The sequence below is a fragment of the Neocloeon triangulifer genome, unplaced genomic scaffold, assembly GCF_031216515.1.
Source record: "Neocloeon triangulifer isolate White Clay Creek 2 clone unplaced genomic scaffold, ASM3121651v1 ptg000012l, whole genome shotgun sequence".
Taxonomy (NCBI): domain Eukaryota; kingdom Metazoa; phylum Arthropoda; class Insecta; order Ephemeroptera; family Baetidae; genus Neocloeon; species Neocloeon triangulifer.
The window spans coordinates 18,127,635-18,154,335 of NW_026775554.1; the positions used below are offsets into that span (position 1 = coordinate 18,127,635).

At 36.2% G+C, this 26,701-nt stretch overlaps 5 protein-coding genes and 1 non-coding gene across 7 annotated transcripts; 2 read left to right on the plus strand and 4 right to left on the minus strand.

The window, feature by feature from the left end:
* The first annotated feature begins 1,658 nt into the window (after nt 1-1,658).
* Nucleotides 1,659-17,345, plus strand: LOC132197808 (ras-related protein Rab-23). The gene is made up of 7 exons (XM_059621366.1): nt 1,659-1,949; nt 8,667-8,811; nt 14,856-14,977; nt 15,800-15,962; nt 16,179-16,258; nt 16,426-16,598; nt 16,848-17,345. Exons 2-7 carry the CDS (start codon nt 8,779-8,781, stop codon nt 17,000-17,002), a joined length of 726 nt encoding a protein of 241 aa, XP_059477349.1. The 5' UTR covers nt 1,659-1,949; nt 8,667-8,778; the 3' UTR covers nt 17,003-17,345.
* On the minus strand, nt 4,031-4,103 carry Trnam-cau (transfer RNA methionine (anticodon CAU)). Its single transcript has one exon. It is a non-coding gene; the product is annotated as a tRNA-Met (tRNA).
* On the minus strand, nt 17,276-19,295 carry LOC132197809 (BAG family molecular chaperone regulator 2). The gene is made up of 3 exons (XM_059621367.1): nt 18,871-19,295; nt 18,370-18,482; nt 17,276-18,280 (listed from the first exon to the last, which is right to left on the minus strand). Exons 1-3 carry the CDS (start codon nt 19,172-19,174, stop codon nt 18,023-18,025), a joined length of 675 nt encoding a protein of 224 aa, XP_059477350.1. The 5' UTR covers nt 19,175-19,295; the 3' UTR covers nt 17,276-18,022.
* A 456-nt stretch (nt 19,296-19,751) lies between these two features.
* On the minus strand, nt 19,752-20,492 carry LOC132197955 (probable DNA-directed RNA polymerases I and III subunit RPAC2). Its single transcript, XM_059621586.1, has 4 exons — nt 20,353-20,492; nt 20,179-20,276; nt 19,966-20,122; nt 19,752-19,905 (listed from the first exon to the last, which is right to left on the minus strand). The coding sequence occupies exons 1-4, from the start codon at nt 20,413-20,415 to the stop codon at nt 19,852-19,854; spliced, it is 372 nt and encodes a 123-aa protein (XP_059477569.1). The 5' UTR covers nt 20,416-20,492; the 3' UTR covers nt 19,752-19,851.
* Nucleotides 20,463-22,092, plus strand: LOC132197952 (charged multivesicular body protein 4b). Its single transcript, XM_059621584.1, has 5 exons — nt 20,463-20,813; nt 20,948-21,125; nt 21,181-21,295; nt 21,346-21,484; nt 21,539-22,092. Exons 1-5 carry the CDS (start codon nt 20,633-20,635, stop codon nt 21,592-21,594), a joined length of 669 nt encoding a protein of 222 aa, XP_059477567.1. The 5' UTR covers nt 20,463-20,632; the 3' UTR covers nt 21,595-22,092.
* On the minus strand, nt 21,056-23,971 carry LOC132197946 (cyclin-dependent kinase 10). Of its 2 annotated transcripts, XM_059621575.1 has the most exons (9): nt 23,944-23,963; nt 23,803-23,880; nt 23,494-23,612; nt 23,338-23,410; nt 22,899-23,276; nt 22,657-22,839; nt 22,326-22,589; nt 22,151-22,266; nt 21,056-22,092 (listed from the first exon to the last, which is right to left on the minus strand). In XM_059621575.1, the coding sequence occupies exons 2-9, from the start codon at nt 23,810-23,812 to the stop codon at nt 22,060-22,062; spliced, it is 1,176 nt and encodes a 391-aa protein (XP_059477558.1). In that variant the 5' UTR covers nt 23,813-23,880; nt 23,944-23,963; the 3' UTR covers nt 21,056-22,059. The 2 variants fall into 2 exon arrangements, with proteins under 2 accessions (XP_059477558.1, XP_059477557.1); XM_059621574.1 differs by having other exon boundaries at nt 21,057-22,092; nt 23,803-23,971.
* Between the last annotated feature and the right edge of the window lie 2,730 nt (nt 23,972-26,701).

Sequence of the window (26,701 nt, forward strand, 5' to 3'; positions counted from 1 at the left end):
CGAACCAGTAATCACTAATCACTTTTTTTTATTTTTCGGCGGCGATCGCTAGTGATAAAGGGCAAGCACGTTTGCACGTGATGATCGCACGTTCAAAAGTCTCTTGGGGCTTTTGAAGGATTTTGTCTCGCCTCGTGTCTCCTTCAAAGATTTTGAGATGCTGACCTACTATGGCGATTGATCTTTTGACTATTAAACTCTTCGCTAATATTGATAATAAAAATAATCTTTAACTCATTAAGATAACTGGTTTAATAATTTTATGAATGATAGTGATCAGTTGATAACAATTATTGCGTTTCTGTATTATATAATTTCCCCATCACGAATTCGTAAAACATTTTCAGTTTAGTATTAATTTTAGTAAGCTTTTTAATAAATACTGAAGTGAAAATTACACAATATTCGTGTTTAATTTAATTATGAATCTATAATGAAAAATTTCATAAACACACTAACTTCCTGTACGTAAGCGAACTTCTTTTTTACTTGTTACTGATGACGAAGGTACTTTATTGATAAAAATTAAAGGTATTAAAAAATGACAATTAGAAAAATAATTTTGTCTCTACAAGCTGTACAAAAAAATAAAAATAAATTTAAAAAATTTGTAAATAAAAGATAAATAAATAAATTAAAATAATTTTGCAAAATTTTTAATACGTTTCTAAAATATTGAATTAATTAAATTCACATTCATTATACTGTATTTTGTTAAAAGTTTATTTTTAAAACTTTTGCAAAGTTTCTTCCGTTTCTTATGTTGACAGAAATATTTTTAAACCAAAATACCAAACACTGAATATCAGAGAAAATTTTTTCACAGAATTGAGAAAATGAGCATTTAAATAACACTTACTAAAATATTCATTTTTCCCCCTCAAAACAGAAGAAATTTTCTTTTCCAGCGTAGGGTGTTGCCGATAACCCCCATTTTGATTTTTAATAATAAAATCAATGCACAGCAGAAAATAGAAATTTATTTTTATTCAGAAAATTACTGTCTATATAGCTATTGAAGTTAAAAAGTTCAAATGTTTGGTGGCATTTTAATCCGTAATTTTCAAGGCATTGTATCTTCTTGCTCAGTGCCTGACCTGAGGTCGTTATATTTGAAATTCACAATCAAGATGCAACTTAACAAACACACTCAAACAAAATTAACAACTTAAAAACACATAATTGTTTTCGTCATTGGCGTTTCTGGTCACGTGCAGTTGTGTGGTTGACATCCAAATTATCACTTTCGTTTTTGCATGTTCGAACATGAAGAGATTTAAATTTATTGGTAAATTGCAAGTTTATTTCTGTAATTTTTCAAAGTAAACTTCTAAAGCTACTTTAAAAGAAAAAAGAGGAAGATGTGCTTAAAAAAAGAGTTCACTTTTCTTTCAAGTTATAATAGGAGCCGGCTATGGCAGCAAAATTTATACGCTTTGGACAGCAGCGCACCTTACGCGAGGCACCTGAGACTGCACCTGTGGCTTTTAGTAAAGGTGAGTCTTCAAAGATGGCATCCAACAGGTGGTTTCCTCTTCTTTCGCTCATTATCTCCGCACGGCGGCGTCCGTCCGGCCCGTCGTCGTCGTAAAATAGCCTTGGAATAATTTTATTATGAGAACGCGCTGCCCCGCCGCCTGCGACGCGAGTTAAAAATTTTACCTGAGAAAGGAAGGGGAAAGCAGAGCGAGGAGAGAATGAAGAAGACGGTCGTGTGAGTTGAACAAGAAGTTCTCTGCCGAAGTGACGGTTTTTGTAATTTCCTCTTGTGCTGTGCGCCGCGAATCCATATTCGCGCAAACTTGCAAAAAGGTTTTTCGAGCGCGAGTTCTGTCGCGAATTTTGTGCTGTGAGGTCGTCAGGTGGTCTTTGACGACAGGTGTTTTGCTTCGTACCTTCCAATGGGGAGCCAAACGGCTGTAAACAAAAATGGAGATCGCACCTAGAAGGTAAATAATTTCGCTTGTTTTATTCACACCGAATTTGATGAATTAATCTTAATTTTTGGAGGAATAATTTTTGTGAATGTTAGAAGTTGACTTTTTCTTAAGGTTGAGAATGGAAATATTCAAGCTCCTTCTTGTATTTGAAATTTCATATAAAAACAAATTATAATTTTGAATTTAATTCAAAATGTATAAAATTTGCCTAAAGAATTCTTGTTTGTTGAAAAAAATTCTCTTTGAACTTTAAGTAGAAATTAAATTTGCAGTACCCACAACAGGTTCGGCAGGTTGTTTTAGAAACTAGAATATTTTAAGGGCAAACCAGCTTATAGTCCATCATAGAGAATCGCTTGTACAGTTAGAGGAAAAACTTGTTTTACCCAAATTTATTTATTCAGATCCCGCGGAGATAAATCCTGCCGATGAAAGGAGAGAGATCAAGTGTTAACATAACTGTTGATCTTGTATACTTTTTACAAAAACAAGATATGGGCAGAAATTGAATAAATTATGTAACTCTGCAAGTTTAATCAAGTGAAATGTTTGACAGTGATTTTAATCGTTTACAAATGAATACCGATTGAGCAGAAATAACATTGATTAATGAGATATGAAAGTGGCATGACAAAGCTCAATTTTTAATAGGATCAGTTTTCTCATCTTCTCACATTCAATTTCCTGTAATTGGGTGGATGTCAAAATGATCAAACACACACGAATCCATAATTAGATGATAAATTATTATTTTCACTTAAGGTTGATACTTTTTCCAACTCAAATATTTACCGTCAAGAGTAAATTTATTTTATGAATTAATTTGATTTCCCCCGAAGCGGCGGCGACGGCGTCGATCATAATTCCGTAATTACCCTATCATTAAAGCAGGCAGTCCCAATTAAAAAAACTTTGAGCGCATACAAATGGTCTCGATTATGCGGCGCGACCAGATGAAGAGAGTTGTGCTGAAAATTATATTTCCACTCGCACAACATGCGCGTATCAAAGTAGGGATTTACCTCCCGAGGGGGTGAACAACCTCCAAGTGCATCCGAGACGCTGACCTTGGTACATCCATCCATCTTCGCCTAGCTGTTATTCCGTTTGATTGGCTCGGTTCATAATTTGTATTTATGGATTTTCACTTAATTACTAGCTGTGGTAGTCGCTCTGCTTAATTGGAAAGGGAAACATTTTACAATTTATTGCCTCAAACAGAATGTCGAAGTTGAATGTGAATTAAAAGGAAAAACGTCCTAAATAATTAATTAATTAATCAATATTTTGCTTCAAAATTTAACTTCATGAATCAACTTGAAATTTTATTCAAATTGACATGGAGGAGAATTTTATAATAGTTGCATTGTTTGATAAGAAGCTAATTTATTTGTCTTCCCTTTGGAGTTGTATTTTTTTCTGATGTTGTTTCGGGGCGTTAAAATTCTCACTTGAATAAGTGATGCGAGACTTTGTTTACCGATTAAACGGACGAGTCTCCCGGCGACTTCTTTCTTCACCTAAAGGCGTTGAAAATCCGACAAACAAAGAACTAAAAAAGCTGCTTTCGCTTCTGCTTTGCACGTCTGGTGCAACTTAATAATAAATAATTCGGTCTGCTTTTGTAACACGCTCGCCTCGCAATACAGAAGTGGAAAATTTTAATTTTTCAACTTGATCCGAGAAAGTGTGCCAAAAACAAGGACGCATTGAAAACCGCAATCGTGGAAATCAGAGCTTTATGGAAAGAGCAAGCAATTAATTAATTAATTATAAAACCGAATCTCCAATCAAGGATTTTAATGAGAGTCGTGTTAATTTCTCTGAATGAAAGTGTGGCATTGAGCATATTGAGAGCATACCAATTCCAGTTTTTTTCTCTCAGAAAATCGCAAATGATTTTTTCGGAAATAGGACCAACAAAATATTGGTGTTGGAAGAAAATTTTGAACGGAAAACTACCTGCAAATCAAAGTATGATATAAAATGCACTTAGTTTGCAGCCGTCTAATTGCGCTTTTTTCCTAATTTTAATTAGCATCTATTCTTGATAATTTTACAATTTATAAAAATTTACAAGATGAAAAATATGCCCCGGGTGAGGATCGAACTCACGACCTTAAGATTATGAGACTTACGCGCTGCCTACTGCGCTACCGAGGCTCTTGCAAGGGGAGGGGAAAAGATGAGTTTATATAGGAGAAGACAGCACGCCGCGAATTTTAAGATCAATAATGAAGTTAAGCAAATTACAAAACCGCTTTTCTTTTATTCCCTGGAATAAAATTCATACATCTGCGTTTGTGTTGATATTTTCTGGTTTGTTGTGTACACATACAGGAACAAATTTAATTTTCACTGCTATTTTTTTGTATCACAATGAAATCAAACAAATTTTTAGTATTTTAATGATTGTTAACAATTAAAAGATTTTAAATTTCTTGTAAGTTTGTATCAGGCCATTCCCCAATTCAATACAAAAAATTCATTCCTCTCTGGCCATTGTAGTATAAAAACATCCAAATTTTTGCACCTTAATTGAACTATGCATAATTTTGCAAATCATTGTTGCCCTTTTGACTCAAAGAAAAATTGAAAGCGGGCGGCTTCGTGTGTTCCCTCGATTTCGTCCATCCATCATAAGATGACAAAACACTTTCCTCACTCCTCACACTACTCAGTACATCATTAAAATCTTCTCCACTTTTCAACTGCGTCCGCCGAGAATTCCAACCATTATCAAAAAGAAAACACAAAAGCCAAGCGTGTAAAGCCCCAAATTGAGTCATTGGGGTCACAGCAATTTTGGGGAATAATCTGGTGGCGCCTTTTCCTTATTTTGTTCTTCAAAAAAAAGCTCATGTTCTCCCGCCGGGCATAATTAATCGGAAATCTCTTTGTCCCGCAAGGCGTGCGTGGTTTATGCAAATTCCAAAAATCGTGAGCTCAACTTTATTTCAAAAGAATCGCCAGATGAAGTGAATACGTCCCAGACTCGTGCCAGGCAACGTGCTATATTTTGATTTTTTTGTTCACATACATTTTTCTTGATCCAAACCTAAAAATTATGAAATGAAATTTCTTCAAAATTAAACTGCAAACTGCAAAATAAAATTGGCTATTTTGAACTTATCGTGAAAATATTATTTAAATAAAAAATCCCATACTTTGGGAATATTTCAAATTTTGCCAATTTTATGTGTGCGAGAAGTAAAAATAAAGAAAATTGCTTCAAAGAAAAGTGCATTAACCACTGTCGCGCGTGGAAGGGATGGCTCGTGACCGTTTTTGCGCCTTTTGTGGAGAATCGTTTGTAATAACTGCTGTTGCATATCGCACAAAACGTTTCAGGTGAGAACGGCGGTTTCAAATCACTCACGATCGTTTCTCGCTCATGTAAAATATGCGTGCACCGGCACAATTGTTTTTCCTCAGCTTCGTCAAAAGAGCTGCACTCATTTTTTAGTATTTCTATTTTACTTCAAAACTGCGTAGTGTATAATTTCATCGTTTTCGGCCAAGACGTGGGTTTTATTGTTTTCGTTCAGTTAGGTTTTCACACCGTCGTTTTTTTATGACCTGTCTCTCATTCATTCGCAGCCTTCATTGTTATTAATTCGCTCCGTTTTCAAAAATTGCATTTGCATATTTTCTGGTTTACGCGGACTGAATACTGAATTCATGGAGGTTATTAATTATTTAGCACAAAGTGTCACGCGAACGCTTTTTGCACATTTTGCAATTCAATTGGCATTAGCTGCTGCAAATTCATGGAAAATTTTGCTTTGAAAGCTTATTCAAAAGGGACCGTATTATACATAGAACTTGAATTTATGAATGTCATGACTATGATAAATTACATTAAATTCCTGACAATGAAAGAAAGAAATGTGGACATGAATATATTTAAGGTTTAAATTTGAAGGTCAGTGGAAGCATACTTTTAATTATAATTCGCTTAGAGGAGATGTATATTTTGTTTCTTTAATTAAGATAGTTTAATAATAAAATTGTATTAAAATAAATTTAGCCTTTTTTTATAATAATATAGTCCTTTCTAATTTTTTTTTCATTTCAGAAACTTTTATTCCTCTTTTTTTCAACTAAAAAATTTGGCCTTATTTTGGAGCCAAAAAATAAATCTCTTTAACTCATACTTATTGCATCCCTTCAGTTACGCAATGAAAACTGCAAGTTCACTTCAAGATTTCATTTTTTCATTAAAATTAAATACCATAACTGAACGGACTTCAAAAGCCACAGCTGCCCTTTTTTTATTTCAAATTATACTTATTGTGTTTTATCAAGCTGATTTAAAATTGTGGTACTGCTTGATTATAATATTCCATTAGCTATAGATTGCTATTTGATTATAGAGTAACTGGACCTGCTTGAAACGAACGTACGTTCATTGAGTATGCAAAAAAGTGCATATAGTTGCATCGCTTTTATTCGAATCGAGGTCTGCGCAGCAAAGCAAAGAGTGTCCCATAAATAAGTAGTCGGTCCTTGCACGGGCAATTAAGTGGACTTTATCGTCTCGAGAGTACGGTACACGTTGATTTTCTGCTGACATGTCATCTTCATTACCTGCCGGCGAATGTGGGTTTATTTATGAAAAGCTCTCTCGGCGCGTTGAATAAAATAACTCTTTCAGCTCCTTGCATACGAGGACACGTACGATTATCTATTCATTTTAATCCAGAATGATAAATGAGAGAGTTGAAGCGGAGTGCTAATTGAAAAGAAAAGAAGGATGCTCGTAAAATGATAAAATTAGCACTTTTCATTGAAAAGTTATTACTGTGAGTGGTGCACGCAGGTGGAAATTATTTTTATGGCACATATTTTGCGTGAAAAATCGCCGTGTGTATGCAAAATTTGACATCATGACTTGTTGAATTTATTGCTCTCTCAAAGTGATTGAAAAATAAATAAAAGAGAAATTTACTGTTACTGTTTGAAATTTAAAGAGTTTATTATATAAATTCAAATGGAGTGTGTAGAGTTTATTATCTTCAATTGAAAAGAATCACCTTGATTATTTTAACGTTCTTTAAGGTTCTAATTAGGCCTTGCCTTGCTCATTAAAAATCGTGATGCACGTGGAGTATAAAACAAACAAGTTTTTTGCCCGCTTTACATCTCGGGTCATAAAATGAAGGCACAAAATTCTCTCGCGAGATTTATCGCGCTTCGCATCTTGGAATTTATGGTGGCGACTTCTACTTTTTTGATATGTCCGCGCCGAGAGAGAAAAATAAAGTTTCTCTGCGTTGATGTCTTTCGATAGCGTTTTAATGCGATTTTAATAATAAGTGCAGCGAGTGAGTCTTGTTTTCTTCAGGCAAATTATGGTGTCGGGGCTGTAAAATTAATCCCAGCTGAGTGAGCGAGAGAGATGTCCGAGACTTGCATGAAAGTTGCATCATAACTCGAAGAGTCTCGATTTGCTGCTGCATGAAAAGGCCAACAAACCACAAACCCTGATTTCCTGCTTCTATAAAGGTGGTTTTGATGCATCTCTCGTATAACCGGATCATTTCTAACACAAATAATCCAATAATATTCAGTCAGTGAAATTCCAAGAACTGATTCAATTCCTAAATCAATGTTATTTAGAAAGTTCAATTCCCTAATCAAATGTTTCTTTGATGTAGAGAAAAAATTTAATTTGTAATCATTATTTTGAATTTCTATTCAATAATTTTTGAAACAAGTTTTATGTAAAAATTAGAACCGAAAAAAATATTACATTTTTAATTTTATCCAATTTTTTAACAGTCGGAGAGGAACCAACAAATATGCCGATAGGCAAAAGACTGCTAGCTCGCTCACAATAATAAAATACGTCTGCCAAATCTGAAAGGTGCAACGCACGTTTCATTAATGGAAAATAAGCAGAAGAAGAGGCGACGTGCGCGTGATTGTGCTTTTGTGTGCCATTTCTCACAGACTCTCCTCTATTGTAAAAATAAAATATTATTATACTGCTATATGCATGCTTATTTGTACCTCGCAGAGAGAGGCATTTTTATTTGATTTTTTCCTCGCCTTCGTGGCGCCAATAGGAGATTTGTATGCGCAATTCCTTTTATTGGCTTGTCAAAACCCAAAGGCACACGTGTATGTCTCTGCGGAGATAAAAAGTAATGCCGTGGCTGCTCCAACGTGCCATTAATTAATTGCGTGCCGCCTTGTAAAATGAAATGATAATGATGCTGTAGCAAAATAAGAATTTAAACGCTTGTTCAATAAAAAAAAAGATTAAACTAATAACAGTTATTTGGTCAATTATTTATGTTTGTCACTCACTCAAAAATAATCAATGGATCAAAATGTTTAACATTTTTATATTTAATAAAGACTGAAATTTTCTAAGTGCTAATCAAGCATTCATCTGAAGGTTTCTGAAGTAAAATTAATTATAATTTATGCTTAAATTAGTATCTTTAAAAGTGACCTGAAGGCGTTCAAAGCGTTCTTTCTTTAAACCTTCAATATTTACGTTCTCTCCCATTGAAAGGATAATTTTACTAACATTATAAATGCACAAGGTCGTGGTCCATTGAAAAGTTACGGTTCGTTCTCGGAACCTCGGTGAATATTGATTTCGTTAGGTCCAAAAAATAACGCAATAACGGCTTTTATGAGCGCGGCCCTTGCGTACAATAATATAATAACGATCCATCAGTGCTTTAATACTCCCATTCTTGTTTTTTGCAGTTGCTGCCGCCACCATCAAGCTGAACAAGTTCTTCCAATTCATCAGTAGTCGACACGCAAGCCACTTGTGGTCGCCGAAACCCCAAGGAAGGAGAATAAAAATAAATAAATCATGTACGAGGAGGAGCTGGAAGTCGCCATCAAGGTGCGTAATTTATGAAAGCATCTTTGCCGTCTTGTTTTGAATCGGCTTTGAATTTAATGCGACGCGAAAAGCTTAGAATGAGATGAAGGATAATAAAATTCCTCTATCATAGAGTTGGGGGCATTAAAAAATTTGATGCGCCCAGAGGAACGTTGGCCGCCGTCTTTAGAAAATAGCTTCTTTCGCAGAGAGCTGTTTTTTGCTACTAGCTGAGGCTGCTAAAGTCGTTTCTTTCTTCTCTAGATAATGGGCAGGGCAGAGAATTCAATTAAATTTTTCTCTATTCAATGACTACTGCATTTTTTTTTTTTTAGATGAAATGCGCTTAGGAAATTTCTCTTTTGTGTCGTGAGATAATGAGTTGGAAATTGCTACGAGTGCAAATGAAGTGTCTCTTAATAGCAAGAAGTGCACCAATTTCAGGTTAATGACCTTTAGTAATTTATCCTAGAAAAAAATGTTTAAATATTTTCATAGTGTGATTTTAAAATAAATCGTCAATTAGCATCTTTGGTAAGATATAAAAAAAATCCAATGGAATGTATATTTTGGTTCATAAACAGAATTTGATGTTATTTATAGCATATCTATGGTTTATTTCGTCTGATAATTTAAGCGGAAAATTTTCAATGCAGATTTTTATTGTTGATGAAAATGATTGAGTTTTAATATTTGAATTATTCCTTGGTAAAACGGCTAAAAAGAATAAAAAGTTTTGGGTGCTCAAAAAATTTGCATTTATATGATAATGGCAGACGCTATATATTTAAAATTGAGAGTCTTTGACGTTAAATTATAGCGTTTAACTTAGCATTAGAGTTCCAAAGAAAAACAGATTTATTTTTCCTGTTGCTTGAATCTGCAAGTGCGCTGCAAAAAAGAATTTAAATTTACTCGGCAGAGATAATTTAGACATGCAAATATTTGCAAACAGACGCAATTTGCAATTCCGCCCAACCGTGCACATTTGCATTTCAAACCGTTGGCACGGCCGCACAGCTTAATATAAATTAAAATGAAATCTTTCGAGACGCAAATGGGTGTGTAACAAATGTGCTTGGCCAGGATGAAAAATGGTCCTTCAGCGAATATCAGCCATCTCACGATGCCATTTGAGTCTCTGTGCGACACCCGTTCATTTTTTTCCAAGCTCAGTCAAAGTGGTTCGACCCACTCTGGTTATTTATGCAAATATAAATGCCTAATCAGAAAGTTCTAAGGTGAACTATAAATATTGGTTTAATGAAAGCAAATTCGAAGCAGTGTCTGAGCAAAAGTGAGGATTTAATTTCTCTGGCAATGGCCTGCTCCACGGTCTGCCACTCGCCCTGATGAGAGGCCGGTCGCTGCCGTGATTACACAGTAGTATTTTCCACGAGCGTCCGAAGCTTTTTGTAGGAATTTTCGTGCTTTTAGCGTCATAAGTTTTAATGTCAAGCCTGCTGCGCACTTCATGCTTCAATCCCCAGCGTGTGTATATCTCTTTTTGCTTTAATTAAAAGAATACATAACCCGTCAGTTGCCAGCTGCCATTTCTGCTCATGGCAAAGGAGAAATGAAGAGGCGCGCGGTCCTTCTTTTCTTGAAAACATTTTTAAAAAGTCGTTATCCGGCTTTGTTTTTGCGTGCACCGCGGTTTTTACATGCATTTTCACGCTTGTTTAGTCAGTTTGATTTTTGTTATAGTTTGCCTTTCTCTTATCAACATGCTTCGGAAGTTTTAACAGCACATGGCTTTTAAAAGTTTCTAAATGGAATTCAATATTCCGATAATATTTAACTTTCTCCCTTTGGATATAATGTAGAGAATACTGTGAAGAATAATCTTACTACAACGATGGGATGGCATTCTGAGGAAAATTTGATTTCATAATTCATAAGAAATTAACAATAATATTTCTAACACAGACTTTGCGTATAATTCCCAATAGTTATTATATAAAATGAATTTTTGCAATAAAGATTTTTCTGACACAATTTCATTTGTGTGATATATCTTATTGCTAGTGCAAGTGTACAATATTTTTCTGACAAAAATTTTTTTAGTAAAAAATATTCTGACATTTCAAGAAAATTTTTGTATATTCAATTTTCTGAACAAATATTTTTGACATTTCAGTTTTCCATTTTTCTAGCATTGCATTTTCAGACAACACTCTGTTGTTTTACTTTCCGAACATTCTCTTACCAATAAGTGCACAAAAAATTTCTTACTGGGGGGCATTTCTGCATGTGTGGCTCATTACAAATTGAAAACCCTGCTTTCAAAAACAATAGGCGCGCAACTCGCGTCCGGCCGAGTAATTATTTTGGTTTAATGAGCGCGCACAACATGTTGCTTCTTGCTCCAATGACATAAATTGAGAAAAGCTGCCTGGTAATTTTTCTCGAGAGACCTTTTAATGATTCCACCGCACCATTCTTCAATGCATGTGTGTCGCTTCACAATGAAGTTTGTTGCTTCTTGGAAGGCGGCCAGCGGCAGCCGATGAGATTCTCCTCTTTTATTTGAGCTTCGCCGTGGCGAGAGAAGAGTTTCTTTTTAATGGACGTGCCATTTTTACTACAAGGGAGTATGTATAAGAATTTGCGTTTCACACTGATTGACTTTTTCATTTGAAACAGTTCAATTCGCTTCCTTTCCGCAATAAAGCGCCGACAAATTGCTCGAGCGTCTGAACGCGTAACTGTCTATGGATAATTACGCATATATTTTTCCTTTCGCAATTTGGCAGAGGATAATGACGTGTGCGAAAAGTGAAAATTAGCCACCTGCAAACTCGCGCAAATTTAATTGAATTACTGCAGTCTCGCCGCTTTGAATACATTTTTCGCACACTCACCTGAACAGACTGCAATTGAATTCGGTGATCATAAAAATGGTGATTTAATGGAGCGTGCAAGTGAAGTCTCTCATGCGAAAGTTAAATTTTCTTTGATGCATCAAAATTCTCTCATTTCTCAATTCTCTGCAAATGTTCTGACAAAAAATGTAATGGACCTGCGAAAATATGCAACTCTAAGTTGTAAAGCCAGTTTTACAATCAAGCGATCAGACATGATATTTCAATCAATATATTCCCTTAACCAAATTTAACTTCCAAAGTCGTGCTCAGAATCAATCATAAAGCCTAAAAGTAATTATTTTTTTATCTGCATGTCTAGTGAACACGGGCTTTATTTAATTTTTCCGTCGTTATTCCAATATTAGTAAATATCATGCACTAATTTGAAATATTTTTAGCATTCACGTCCTTGCTAAGTCCTTCTCTTTTATATTTAATCATCAGGATCGTGTAATTGAACCCTGGGCTCCCGTTTATAGCACTGTGCAGGCGCTTTATGCAAATTTTTTAATGGAGGCGCCCAATAAAAAACGCGCAAATTCCAGCCACCGGCTCTGCTGAATATTTCATGGCACGCCCGATTAATTAGCTGCACTGCCACTCGGCTGCTCTTTTTGTTTCCGAACAATGCAAATGCACAATGCGAGTGATGCATATTAATGAGGCTATTCGTCACTAAAAAATATCTGGAATTTTCAAACGAATTACACAAAAATGGCATTCAATCCATTATAAAATTTTTGATCAGGCTTTTTTTAATAAGAAATAACAGTATTAAAGGGGCGCCGTTCAAAAAAATCTAATTATGTAAATCATCTTTCCTTTATTGAGATTGTGTTAGAAACGAAGAAAATAACTTAAGGCTTAAAAGAATTGTTTTTCTATATAATATGCATTGTATTCAATATAAAATTGAAATACTTGCTCAAATTTTCTATTTTTATTCTTTTTCAGTGTTAAAGTTTTTGCCTTTTGTGTCTGTTTGTAAAGGAAAAATTTACATTTTCAAGTTTGTACGCCTTTTAATTAAAGAATTATTTTATTGCAAAACCTCACGAATTATTAGTAAATTATTGTCCAACAGAAAAGCCCCTGCAAGTCACTACTTCCGTTCAGGCAAATCGTGGACCAGCAGAATTTTTATCACATATATCATGCGTTGACGGATTGTTCAATACTTTTCCTCTTCGTCCCACCTGCGGCGGTCATGTGCTGTAAAGAATATTATATCCGCAGCAGCCAACTGAGCAATTACTTATTGCTCATGCACAAGAGCGAGCTTTTATTATTCTCTGAGCATCGCGCGTTTCTACATAAGTACAACATTTTGTGCACAGACGTGTTCACGTGTACGTTGTTCTTATGGTCGTGGGACGCTGACTCGCCCAGCCAAAGGTCTAAAAAGGTTAAAAAACACTAATTCTCTCTGCGCTCTTCGCATTCAGAATTAAATTGCTATAAATTCTGAGAAATTTGCATTTCATTGCTCTTCTTAACGCCGGCACAAGAATTTTGTTCAAATGTGTCTGATTAACCTGTTAATGTGCTTCAAGTCATGCAGCTCATGATTAGCATTTTGAATAGTTAGCCAAACGGAACGGAAGCAAATGAACTGTAAAAATTACCAGACAAAAGCGAGACTACCAGAGAACAACTCTGCTCCTCGTCAAACCTGAAATGAATAACTCCGTGCTCTAAATATTAAACTTGCAACTCGATGGTTTACTTTGATGATCAATACTGCACTCAGAATGAGGGCCTTAAGTGAAATTGGGATTCAGCGTGAGAGATGCATGTCGCCGTTTGACTGCGGTGAGAACTGCACCGGGATTAATTATCTTAATTGGGGCTTTCTTATTAGCACTGGTTTCGATTTTCATTTGCCCAGCAGTTTCTCTTGACCTGTCTTTTAAAGCAAAATGATCGATAAAATTGTAAAATTTATTCATGATATAAAACACTTTCTGTCTTTCTCGAGCTTTTGCGGGGCAAAAATTTTAATTTCTTGAGAGTCGGGTTCGTTAAAATTTCACAACGGGAGCTTTCAAGGCCTCTCCTTCGACGGCGGGTCAAAACACATCTCTTTTAAACGCCAAAAGTGTGTATCCATCCGCGGCGTTAACGTCGCAGTGTTTTTGTGATAAAAGATCTTAATTATCAGGCTGGAGAGTTTTGATCTCGGCAAGAAGGTCTTTGTCTCCTCCAGAAAAACCAGTCTTCTTTTCACGAGGAAAAAGCACGTTGTGTGTTTCAACATTCCTACAACTGCTTTTTAATTGTTATCACGGCGGTATATAATAATATAAAACGTGGACTGAAACTTTAGACAATTTGTGAAGGAGCGGAGGTCCGTTCCAATTCAATGGCTGTTTCCATACAATTTCAGACGGCGCTCACGATGGAACACTTTTCTCCAACTCCCGCTAATAACAGCTGCCGCGCGCTCTGTTATTTTCAATTATAAAAGGCACAGGGAGATGATCGTAGCGAGAAGAATTAAGTCTAAAAAGCTCGAAACGTTGAAGCATGAGAGATGCCAAAGAGTTGTTATTATCGTTTGAACTCTCTATTACATTTTGAAACTTTGATGTAAGTTTTTTATAAGTCTTAGCATGAAGTGGAATTGCACAACCATTAGACTTGAACTCAATTGCCAGAAATTTATTAACTCTTTCGTCTCTTATGAAATTCTTTAAAATTTTTGCAATTGAAAATTGAAAAAAAAAATATCTTTTCTATAAAAATAAAATTTAAAATTCCTTTGAACAAGCTTGAATTTAAATTTAAGGATATTTCTTGTTGGTGTTTTATTTTTTGCCAATTTTCTGCCATTTACCTTCATATGTCCTTGCCACGTCATGTTCATTTCAGGAAAATTAATTTCCTTCAACGACACTGGCCATCTCTTTTTTGTGAGCACTTTTACTTGAAATTTTTCACTGTTCATCTTCCCAAGAAGAGTGAAAATTAATGTGCGGAACCGAGTCAGCGAAAATTCGCATGAGCACATAATATATCATTCCGTGTATTGGTATATTTTGAGCACTTGCTTTATGTCATCAGATTTATTTGCTCAAAGTTAACGGACGGGTGCTTGCAAAAGTGACTGCTCGCTGAAAGCACGTGCACTTCTCCTGTCTTTTCTCCGATATCCTCTTGAGTTGATTTTTTTTCTATATTTGAATTGTGTGTCCCCAGGTGGTGATCGTCGGCAACGGAGCCGTCGGCAAGTCAAGCATGATTCAGAGGTACTGCAAAGGAATCTTCACGCGCGACTACAAAAAGACCATCGGCGTCGATTTTTTGGAGAGGCAGATCTCGTGAGTATTTATTCTTCGACCTTTTATTTCGCTTATATTATCATTCCGCCTCGGACACGTGAACACACCAGACGAGTTTTTCCGTTCCATCTGGCACGTCTTTATGTATACTTCTGTTGTTTGACTGCTGCGAACACAAAACGTTTTATTTCAACTGCGGCCGAACTGCTGGTCATTTTATTATTCTCAATGACGTCTGCTTGTTGGCGCTCTGTCGTTTTGATCAGTCATCACAACAGCGATGCCGAATATTCAATAGTATTAAAATTTGTATTCAAAAGACCAATAAGGCATTAGAATAAAAAAGTTAAGGGGCTTTGATCTCACTTCTTGGAGAAAGAATAAAATGTTTTGGGCAATAAAAATAACTTTTAATACTAATATATGTTATAATCAAGTCAGCGTAATTTAATAATTTAATTTTAAGACTTTGTTTGCATGAAATTTATAATTTATGATAAGAGCGATAGTGGAGTATTTTGATATAACTTTTTCATAATTTTAAACATTCCAAATCTACTTTTTAATTTTAGAGTTTTAATAATTTAATTATCTTATAATAATTATTTATCCTATTTGGGCATTTCTACCTGCAGCAATGCCATAAATGGATTTTATTACATAGGTATTTGGATTTATAGACTGCCTTGTTTGGTATAGTTTACATGGGTGGTGCAATTAAAACTCAATGCAGAATCTTGAAATGTGAGGAGCAAGGCGATTAAGCAAAAAAAAAAAAAAAATGAATAAAATTAAGAAAATGCCTCACAATTTAAATACTGGTTCAATAGAAATTTGCTTATTTTTTCAAATTGTTTACAGACTTGGAGGTGAAGAGGTGAGACTGATGGTTTGGGACACTGCTGGCCAAGAGGAGTTTGACGCCATCACCAGAGCTTACTACCGCGGGGCTCAAGCCTGCGTGCTCGCGTTCTCCACCACAGACCGAGACTCTTTCGAAGCCGTCCGGTCGTGGAAGAAAAAGGTAAGTGTCCGACCGACACGAGGAGGCGCCCGTTTTCAATTACCAAGCAAGAGAATGAAAATAAAAAGACACCATACAAAATCTTCCTTTTCTTCTTCCTTTGTTAAGCGCTCTTTTATTTTCTGCATGGTTGGGAGCGTGGGAGGCCTCAGGCTGGTGCTCCCACGGGCGCGTCCGCTGATTAAACCAACTGATAAACACTAATTAAATTCGCAGGTGGAAGACGAGTGTGGTGAGATACCGACGGTCCTGGTCCAAAATAAAATCGATCTCGCAGACCACAGCGTCGTTGAACCGTGAGTTAAATTTACATTTTCTTGATATTAAAATATAATTATTTAAAATATTTATAATTTTTTAGATGAAAAGAAAAAAACCTAATGTTACAATTATTTCAAGTAAAAAAATTAATTTTAATTTTTTGCGTCAATTTGCTTTTCTGAAAAAATAATCAAAATTTCAGGGAGGAAGCTGAAATGCTAGCACGTTCATTGGGCTGTCGGCTGTTTCGAGTATCAGTGAAAGAAGATGTCAACGTGGGTCCTGTTTTTCGTCACTTGGCGGCCTGTTGCCTCGAAGAAATGCATGCAGAGGAAGAGGCCATGGGAATGGGTGGATATCAACCACCGGCTATTAGTAAGTAGCGCATTATGAGTTAATCCAGTATAATCTCAAGAATTAACAAATGTGTGCCCACTGGATAAGAGTGGTTGCAAGTTGCGACACTTTATATTTATATTATGGTGTCTGTGTAACCAGAAAAAAATACCATTAATTTACACTTACAACTAGATTGTTCTGAAAATATTAATACAATAATGTGAAAAAACTTGTGTATGAAAAGCATTTACAATTTTAATTAAATTTATTCTGCACTTTCTTCAGGTGCCTTCAGCCTGCCCGTGTCCCCTTTGCACAAAGGTAGCAAACACCATCACCACCATCATGGAGCAATAGCAATTAAGTCCAGAGGCCGAAGACTTTTCCGCAGTCACCACCCAGGCAAAAACATGCTGCGCGGCGCGTGTTCAATTATCTAATGACGTTTCGAGAAATCAAATCAATCGTGTAGTGAACTTAAATAATGGACAAGGAATTTCTACTGAGGTGCGTTGTGCCTGGGTCTGCCGTCTGCTTTCTTGTTTGACAAAGGCTCAAGAGTGTGTGATACGAAGAAACTTTTTGTTTATAATAGTGCTCATTGTTTTTACCTGTTGTAAATGTGTTGAAGTAACTCTTGAATCTGCACCCTCTTGCATTTTCCTAATTTTAATGAGAGCAACTAACTTTGTAAGAAATTGAAAGATTTGATAGAATTTGTAATTTAATTCAATTTTAATTAATATTTTGGTGATACAATAAACCACTCAGCTTGATAGACGACTTCATGCAAATTGATTAACACAATTTGACACAAATCTTTAAAAAAACTGGCCTGAAGCAAAAACTGCATTCTGCAAATATTCACTAAGAAATTGATCATCGATTTATTGAAGATAGTTAAATGGAATAACTTCAGTATTTGGAACTCAATTAAAATTTTCAATCTTACATACATTGTAACTGGTCGTAACTTTTAAATTTAACAAACTCAAAAAGGAAACACAAATGAACACCAACATGAGAATGTTTGAGACCCCTCCATATATCATGGACATTTTGAAATGTTTCATAAGCAACTTTAGGCTGCGGGAAATTCATAGCTAATGCAATACAATAATTTAACTTTTGGGGTTGAGTCTTGAGATACAATTAAAGTGCACAGATAGCAAATAATTCAATTTTCTCATCCGTCAGTCAACTTGCTTTGATATTTTCATAGCTCTTACAAAAAATCCTTCAAATTATTATTTCACATTAAAAAAATTCAAGCAAGATAGGCGTGGATTTTGCTATCAGCAACTTTTTCAGTCAATCATAATGTATTATTCAGTTCTTGGCCTGAACTTACAACTCAGTTCCATATTCAGGCAATTACAGTTAGAGACAAAAATAAACGTAACAGCGTTTTGCATGAAAGCAGTCTTCAGAGGAGCCTGCAACGGGGAATAGGCTGAAGTCTACAAGTTGGTGATGTAAGAGAGAAGTCCCCTGAGACGACGTTTCACAGATTTCTGGTCGTCCAGGGTGCAACCCAGGAGAGCATTCTCGAAGCCTTTGTCAGCATGCATTGGCTGCAGTTTTGAGGCAATGGTCACAAGCACCTCGTTGTCGTCTTCGTAGCGGTAGAAAGAGCTCAGGTAAGACAGGCAACGACCGCGGGTACCAAGCGGATCAGACTGCAGGTTCAAAACCATGGAATCAATCAAAGAATTCACCTGGAAAAATTACAGCATTTTATAAGTGGTTGAATTTTCCTGAGTTTATGAATTATTATTTCAAGCCATGTAAATTCAATGCTCCTTACATTATGTAAAGACTCCTCTTGCTGCTGGTCCCTCATTGTGTTGACTTTTATCTGGACTGTCTTGCAGCGGCAAGAAATCATGTCTATGTAGTCTTCAATTTCCTTCTTCTCATCTAGAATCACAGGTAAAGCTATTAATGCAATTTTAATTACAAAACTACAAAACTCTAGAAAAATAACACATGAGGACAAACAGGTCAGACTTGCTTTTAATTATATGCAAGCTCTAAATCCAAAACATAAATATTCAATGTGACTGTAAATTAATACCTAGAAATAAAATCAAATGTAATATGTACATGCATATCAATATATCATTACTTTCATTTGTGTGCATGGATTAAATGCATTATGTATGTACACAAAATTAAAAAAAATTAGCGTTTTAAATAAAGAATGGTTTAATTGTTACAGGTTTATTGTTGCACCCCGCTTTCAATGCATACTTAATTTTGTGTTATAATATAATGAAATAAATAAAAAAGTCCCAAAAATTCTTACCATCGTTGAGAACGTCGACGACCTGCGATTGACGAATGATGTCCAAGTTGCCAAGGAGGGTCTCCTTCTTGTCCTCGAGGGCCATGGCATTCTTCCTCAAGCCTTCAACTTCATCTTCAAGGTTGTCCAGCATTTTCATGAGCCGACTCCGTGGGTCATTCGGCTTTTTCGCGTCCCTGCCTTCATCGAGTAGATCGATCTCGCTGACGACTTCGACAATCTCCACGGCACTTGAATAGGGAAAAGACTCCTTGTACTCATCGTACTCGTAGCCAACCGCCGTTTCCATCTTATCCTCAGCCATAATTGGCAGTTTTTCAGCCAAAGTGTTCAAATTCTTAAAGAAAAGAGTGGAATTATTAATTGCCTCCCAGCAGCAGGATAGCGGAGCACCTTTTTTCAATTATTGTTGTTCAGCTCACTGTAGCCAACTTCACAAAAAGTAAAAAAATTCATAAGTGCGATTTTCATTCACAATTGACAAAGGTCAAGAATCTGTCAAATATTCTTTTACAAAAATTATTTTAAGTAATAATCTGTGCTATAAAATTGGTATAAATTTCATTTAAAGCGGAATGTTTATAAATGTCAACTTTTTCATGTTGCCAACATTGTGTCTGTGCTTTTCACCCCTTCCTTCACTTTTCTAGAGCGATCTAAAATTTTCTTTCACTTTTATTTTTGGTCCGCATAAGTCATAGCATTAAAATTACATTGTTTTTCTATAAACTTTTATTTTCTAATTCCAAATTATAATTATGTTGAATTATGTTATCATAATTGGAGGACTGAACACAATCGTGTAATTTTACATTCTAAAAAAAACTTTTTTTCATAGTGGAAAATGTGCATATTTATAAATTATGGATTTATGTTTTAATAAAGTTGGAAATTTAAAAAAAAAATAGAATAATATTAGTTTAATCAAGCTTATACATATTTATTTACAAATTAAATTACCAATTTAAATTTTAGCTGATTTTAGCCAATTTCCATAGCCTCTCCATTTGCTTCCTTGAATTCCGCAACTTTTTCCTAAAAAAATTAAATCCGTATTTTAACCCGTAGCATAAACATACTAGTGTAATAATTTACTATGAATGTTTTTTCCACATGATCACAAACTTGTGAAAGGTCTGTGAGCGCCCGTCTCAAAATGTCTATCGCCGATGTGTCCAGGGCCTGGATCCGAAGATTCATTTTTGCCTCTGCAGGATGTGGAACTGTGTACCCACAGAACATGACGTCTGGGCTGAAAAAATGTTTTAATTACAAACTGGCCTCCTTGAACATCAAGGTTTTTTTTACTATTTAGCGATAATGCTCCTGAGAGCATTTCCGAGCGTGTGACCTTCATTGGAGAACACAAAGGTACGGTCAGTCTCATTGTCCTCGTCGCCGGTGAGCTACAAATTTTAATTTTGAGTTTGAATTCTTAATTTAACTTTAATAAACAAAATAGGCTCAGTTTAAACCATTTACCGTTGAAATTAGAGGTTCTGCGGAGGACGAGGTGTCGGCGGCCACCCCACGTGTGGAAGCCATTTTTAAATTTAGCGCCAAACAAAAGACGATCGATAAACAAAGGGAAAGCGTGCGCCAGCTGTGTCTGACATTTTGAACAGTGAGATCTGATTACGTCCGATCGTGCGGTTGATTCATCGAATTATGCAAATATTTGCCTCGTCTTATTGATTACAGACACGCACATAATTGCTTGAGCGTTTTCGGAAGTCAGTCGCGGCGTTTGCAAAACGTGAAGATGAGTTTTCTAGGGAAAATGTTCGGCGGCAAAAAGGGCGACAAAGCCCCAACCACGGGAGAGGCGATTCAGAAATTGCGCGAGACTGAGGAAATGTTGATGAAAAAAGAAGAGTTCCTCGAGAAGAAAATTGCCCAGGAAATTGATATTGCCAAGAAAAATGGAACCAAGAACAAAAGAGGTTTGTATTGACCCACCTGCAGAAAAAAAATTATTTTCATTTCTCTCCAACCAAATGTTACTTTTTGGGGACATCTCGGGATGAGTCATCGCTACATCATAAAGTATTAATTGGTCATACCTTTTCTGTTACAGCTGCAATTCAAGCCCTGAAGAGAAAGAAGCGCTATGAGAAGCAACTGCAACAAATCGACGGCACTTTGTCGACCATCGAGATGCAACGAGAGGCTTTGGAAGGAGCAAACACCAACACAGCCGTCTTGCAGTCCATGAAAAATGCAGCTGAAGCTCTTAAGAACGCTCACCAACACATGTAAAATTTAAGGCATCTGTCTAATTATTTAGTAATAATCTCTTTGTTCATTTAGGGATGTTGATCAAGTCCACGATATGATGGACGACATTGCCGAACAACAAGACGTTGCGAGAGAAATTTCGGACGCCATTTCAAACCCAGTAGCCTTTGGACAAGACATTGATGAGGTCTTAAAAAAATTAAAAATAGAGGGCATTTTTATAACTTTATTTAAAAGGATGAGTTGGAAAAGGAACTCGAAGAGCTGGAACAGGAAGAGCTCGACAAAGAGCTGCTTGGAGTTGCAGGGCCGGCCCCAGAGGAACTCCCGAACGTGCCTGTCGCAGAGCCTTCAGCTGCCCCGAGGGTTAAACCAAGTAAGGCATCTATAAATTTACTGGATAATAATTTTTGATTGAATTATCTTTTAGAAGCCAAAATTGAAGAGGATGATGATTTGAAGGAACTTGAGTCATGGGCAGCGTAAATTGATTGAAGATGGTTCTTTCGGCAACATTTGCCTTATTATATTTACAAATTTCACGTAACCTAAATTATAATTTTCTATCCCGATGAGTTGATTTCAAGGATCAGACGCAGTGTAAATAAATACGGAACGTTGTCAGATATTTGCAAAGGGTCAAAATTTAATATTGCTGTATGATTTAGTGCTGGGGAATTTAAACAAGCTCGCCCTCTTTTGTGATAGATTACCAGCTTGGATTTATTGTATGTATTTGAATATGACATAATTATATGAGATGTTGCTGCATCATCAAGACGCGTGCACGCAAATTCATAATATTCAACCACTGAAAAAGAAATACCATGTGCGCTTGTGGAGATATTTAAATTAAAAAAGCTTTGCAATAAACTTAATTTTCTACGCATTCTTTTTTAGTCAGCAATTTAAAACCTTACACAAACAAAATTCAATGCTTATTATTTTAAACTACACTCTTCTTCTTTTAGTAATGTTTCCCAGCTGTGGAAGAAAAATATGTCTTTTTATAAACCATCTGAAATAAGTTTTGAGCTCTCACCAAATCTGACAAATTCGACGAAAGTTGATTGCTGCCCTCGTTACTTGTATTGTCAATGGGCTGCGATTTCAGATTTCTGTGTTGTGGGAACGTTGGCATCATGGATGGAGAACAAGCTACATGTGCAAAAGTAATTAACGAATTTCATTTTGCAAAAAGCAAGTAGTTTTCTTACGTAGAGGTGCGTCCTTAAAATACGAGCTTTGCAAACACTCTTCAGCAGTGGCTCTCTTCATTGGGTCGTACATGAAGAGGAAGTTTAAAAGCCTGAGGCCAGCTGCGGAAAGAGTTGAAAACTTTTGCTTCAGGTTGTTGTAGGGCTGGTGTTTGAAGGTGAAGCTTTGCACGGCTGGGAGAGACGAGTACTCGGGCCAGATGTTGTCGCTGGGGGTTCCCAGCATTTCAATGATCATGTCAAGTTGCTGAATCTCAGTCTTGCCTTTGATTCGAGAGTTAAGAAAATTTCTCAAAATTCTGTTTTTTTTTTTTTTTTTTATTAAGTATACCTGGCAAGAGGGGTTTGTGGCTGAGAAGTTCTCCCAAAATGCATCCAGCCGCCCACATATCGACAGCTGTTGTTTGCACCGGAGATTGCAAAAGGAGCTCAGGAGCACGGTACCACAATGTGACTACAGTTGGGGTCATTGGTTTCCAAGGCAGTCCAAAAAATCTAGCTAGGCCAAAGTCAGCTGAAATTTCAAATTAATTTTTGTTTGTTTTGTAAATAACATCAAGTAGAAAATTTCACCTATTTTTACTATGCCCTTGTCTGTCATAAGAAGGTTGGAAACTTTGAGATCTCTGTGGATAATGTAATTTCCATGCAGATACTCCATCCCCCTCAAGACTTGCAGCATGATGCATTTGACCTGAGACTCGGAAAAAGCGCTTGACATGTTGTCCAACAAACTGGCTAAATCCTGTTCACAATATTCCATAGATAGGAAAATGCTCTCGAGGCTGCGACCGACTAAAACTTCTTTCAATTCCACGATATTTTCATGCTTGCAGTGTTTTAAAACTGAAATTTCTCTCAATCCACTGATTGGAATTCCGTCCTTCTCGTTCTCCATTCTAACCTTTTTGAGGGCAACAATTTGGCCATTTTTGGAGTCTCTGGCTCGATCTGAAATTATATATTAATAAATTTATATTTAAAAAAAGAAGTCGATGGTCATCAATCTTACAAACAACGCCATACGTTCCTTCTCCAATACGATTTAACTTCTCAAATTCCGAGACAAATCGACACCTCCCGAACTGAAATTTTTGAAGCGTTAATTTTTCTTTTCATCGTAAATGGCTCAAATTGCCATGTTTCTGAAGTGGTTCGATTTGCATACCGTGTCCTCCTCGGGTATGGGCATCGGTTTTGATGTTCTTAGTGAAGTGAGAACACCTTTCCTGGACACAGGAGCACTAGGATCAGGTCTTACACTGTGGCCGTTTTCATTTTTAAGCGCTAAAATGTGAGATAAAAATTAGGATTAAAATAATTCAAACAGCTCTGCATCAAATAAAATATTGAAACGTCTTCAAATGAAAAATATTAACAGAAAAATTTATGAACAATAGAAATATTCCAATAATCTATGTAAATGAACAATAAAAATTATTTTTCATTTACATAAAGAAATATCATTTTTACAAACCTCGAGACATTTCGCCTTTACTCTCAGCTTTTCAGGCTACACTTATGAATGAAATATCAATCAGCAGAATCTACAGGCCTTGAATAATATCATTAATATCAAAAATAATAAATAATTTCGATTCAATGTGTGTTTGTTTACGTCCGTCAAAATCCAACCACCAACCAGATCCTTGCAGCTTTGAAGAACTTCAGCGCCGCCGTTTCCTTTTACGCCCACCACACAATAAAAATAATTTTTTACAGGCCAAATAACAAGACAAGTATGACATTGTTTTATCAGTATTTTATTATTATTTTAAATATTTTACATTTTTTATTATCACCAATATAATAATATTTTAATTGATTATTACTTGTATGCTTGATAAAAAAGAAATATTGTTGATAATAATTTATTTCAAAATATATATAAAATATAATATTAATATAAATATTTAAATTTTCTATTCAATGGTGATTACAAGAAATGTTAACAAAATAAAATGACCTTCTCAAATATAGATTGAAAGATTCAAATAATCAGCAAATAACAGTAGAAATATTGTATAATAAAGAACCGACGACAAATGTTTTAGAAAATGCTGCATTTTCATTTTTCTTACAAAAATTCATGAAATGTTATTTCCTTATTTTATTACAGGTAGTATTACAGCAGTAGTTTATTTATTATTTTTTTTTAGCTTGGCACACCGACTGTAAGAAACAAGAAAAATTAATGCAGATTAAAATCATAGTTGATCATAGCGCATTTTTTGCTTTGCACCTTTTGAATGGGGCGCAAATCGTCTGCGAGTTCACATTCACACGCTTATTGCGCGCTCAGAGCGGACTTTTACAAGCATATTATAATTTGTGTTGGCAATTCCAAGCGGTTACTCATAATGAGAAATAAATTAACAAAGTACGGCAGAATATTTTAATTAAAAATATAACATTACCGAATAAATTTAATATTTCATTTTTAAATCAAAATTATTTGATCTCTCAGGGTTGAATGAGGAGTAAAATAGAAAATTTTGTGTATTAGCCCCACTTCTGCTGCGCTTTATCAAATACAACCTTGAGAAATATCTCAATTTGAAACAAGAGTGTTTTCGTAAAGTTTTGTTTATGCCAAGATAGATTAAAATTTATTTAAAAATAAAAATTCACCTGATTTTTTTTAACCATGATCCTGGACTTGCCAATAAACAATCCGAGTTTTGGCTTCAAGATTCTGTTTTGTTTTCACAATTTATTAATCTTTTTTTCTAATTTAAACAAAATTTTGTTTTTCAAAAATCACAATTTTTCAAAAGTGTGAAGAACTTATCAAAGCATTCATATTGCAGTGCGGAGTGTTGGTCTGGTTTTCCTTGGTCACACTGTCTTATGGTACTCTCAGGCAAATTATTATTATCAAAGGGAATTTTGAGGCGGTCCTTGATTGCGCCTGCAGGATACTGATGTATGCAACACGTCCATCACATAAAATGCACCAGTTGCACGAGACGAGAATGCAGGCGCAATGAGGGCCGGCATTGTCTAGCTTGGTCGAGATTGTGACGGAAAGCAGGGATGGAATATATATGGAAATTGATTCTTCAGGAACATATACATATGTGAAAGAGTAAGCAGACGGTGCTCCAGTTTTTGCGCCATTCTCTCTATACAGCTTCAGCATTGCATGCATGCAAGAAATAAGAAGGCATTGCCAGCCAGTTCATTCTTGCAAAATAATTGTTTGTGCCTTTACATGAATATATAGAGAGATCGGCTGATATTGAGAGCAAAGTTTAACCACGAATTTAAATAAGTCAAATTATTTTTTAGAGACATAATTTCAGGAGTACTATAGGATCTTATTAATTCATGTAATAATTTCATGCAGTTCTGCGTTCTGCGAGTTAAATTGTGCGTGGCAGCGAAAATGAGTAAACTGCTTTCATTCAAAAGTAGTAACGTACGGAAATGACATTTTCGCCCTTTCGTAAAAGAAAACAGATTATGTGGTGCGGATTGTGGAGTATTAACAATGGACATCAATTTTTGATAATTGTCTCATTGGTGCTCGGAGCGGGGTGCAGACAGCGGCGGGGCGGCTACCAAAACTGAGTGAGGGGCTCGAAGGCCTCTTCTATTCATCACCCCCAAGAGAGGGTGAAACACACCGGTCAAAATGGATTCTCTCCATTCAGCTCAGGGGGTAGTGCATGAACGACTACCAAAAAACTATATGCATTTTACTTTTTAAATAAAAAAAAATCATTTTATTGTTTAAAAGAAATAATTCGGCGCAGTGGTCCGAGGGTGAAATGATGGGCACCATAATTCACCCGTCACTGTATTACAGGGTACGTGGGTGGCGGAATATATTGAAGGAGGTGGAGGCGGCTGCGAGGGTCGGTGGAGAGGGGCGGAGGGAAATCTGCTGGGAACAGCGGAGCATTCCACACACACACAGAGCACCCCCTATCGATTTCTTGATAGCCCTTTTTGCGCATAGCAGCCATATTGGTATCCTTTCCTTCCTGCTGCTGCGGCTGGTGCTCATGCAGTGCACGGGGTGGTGGTTGCTTCACCCACGCAGCCGCCGCTCCTGCGCGCCCCCCGCACCACCTCCGACCGAGCGGGATATATGCAGTCCTAAACATGGATTTTAGTGTTTCTAGTCCGGCCCTTATCAATTACTGCTGTTGCGCCCCCTCTCACTCCGGAACGCGCGCGAGAGAGAGTGTTGCTTTCTCTCTTTGCTGACCAGCCTGGCAATAATGATAATAAAAAGAAATGCCGCCCTCTCTCTCTCTCGGGACCAGCTTCACCCCCTCGGCTGATTTAGGGCGTACCATTTTGCGGTGCACTTGACCCGCACACGCACTCGCTCTCGAATAAATTTGCTGGCGCTGCACTTTTATAAT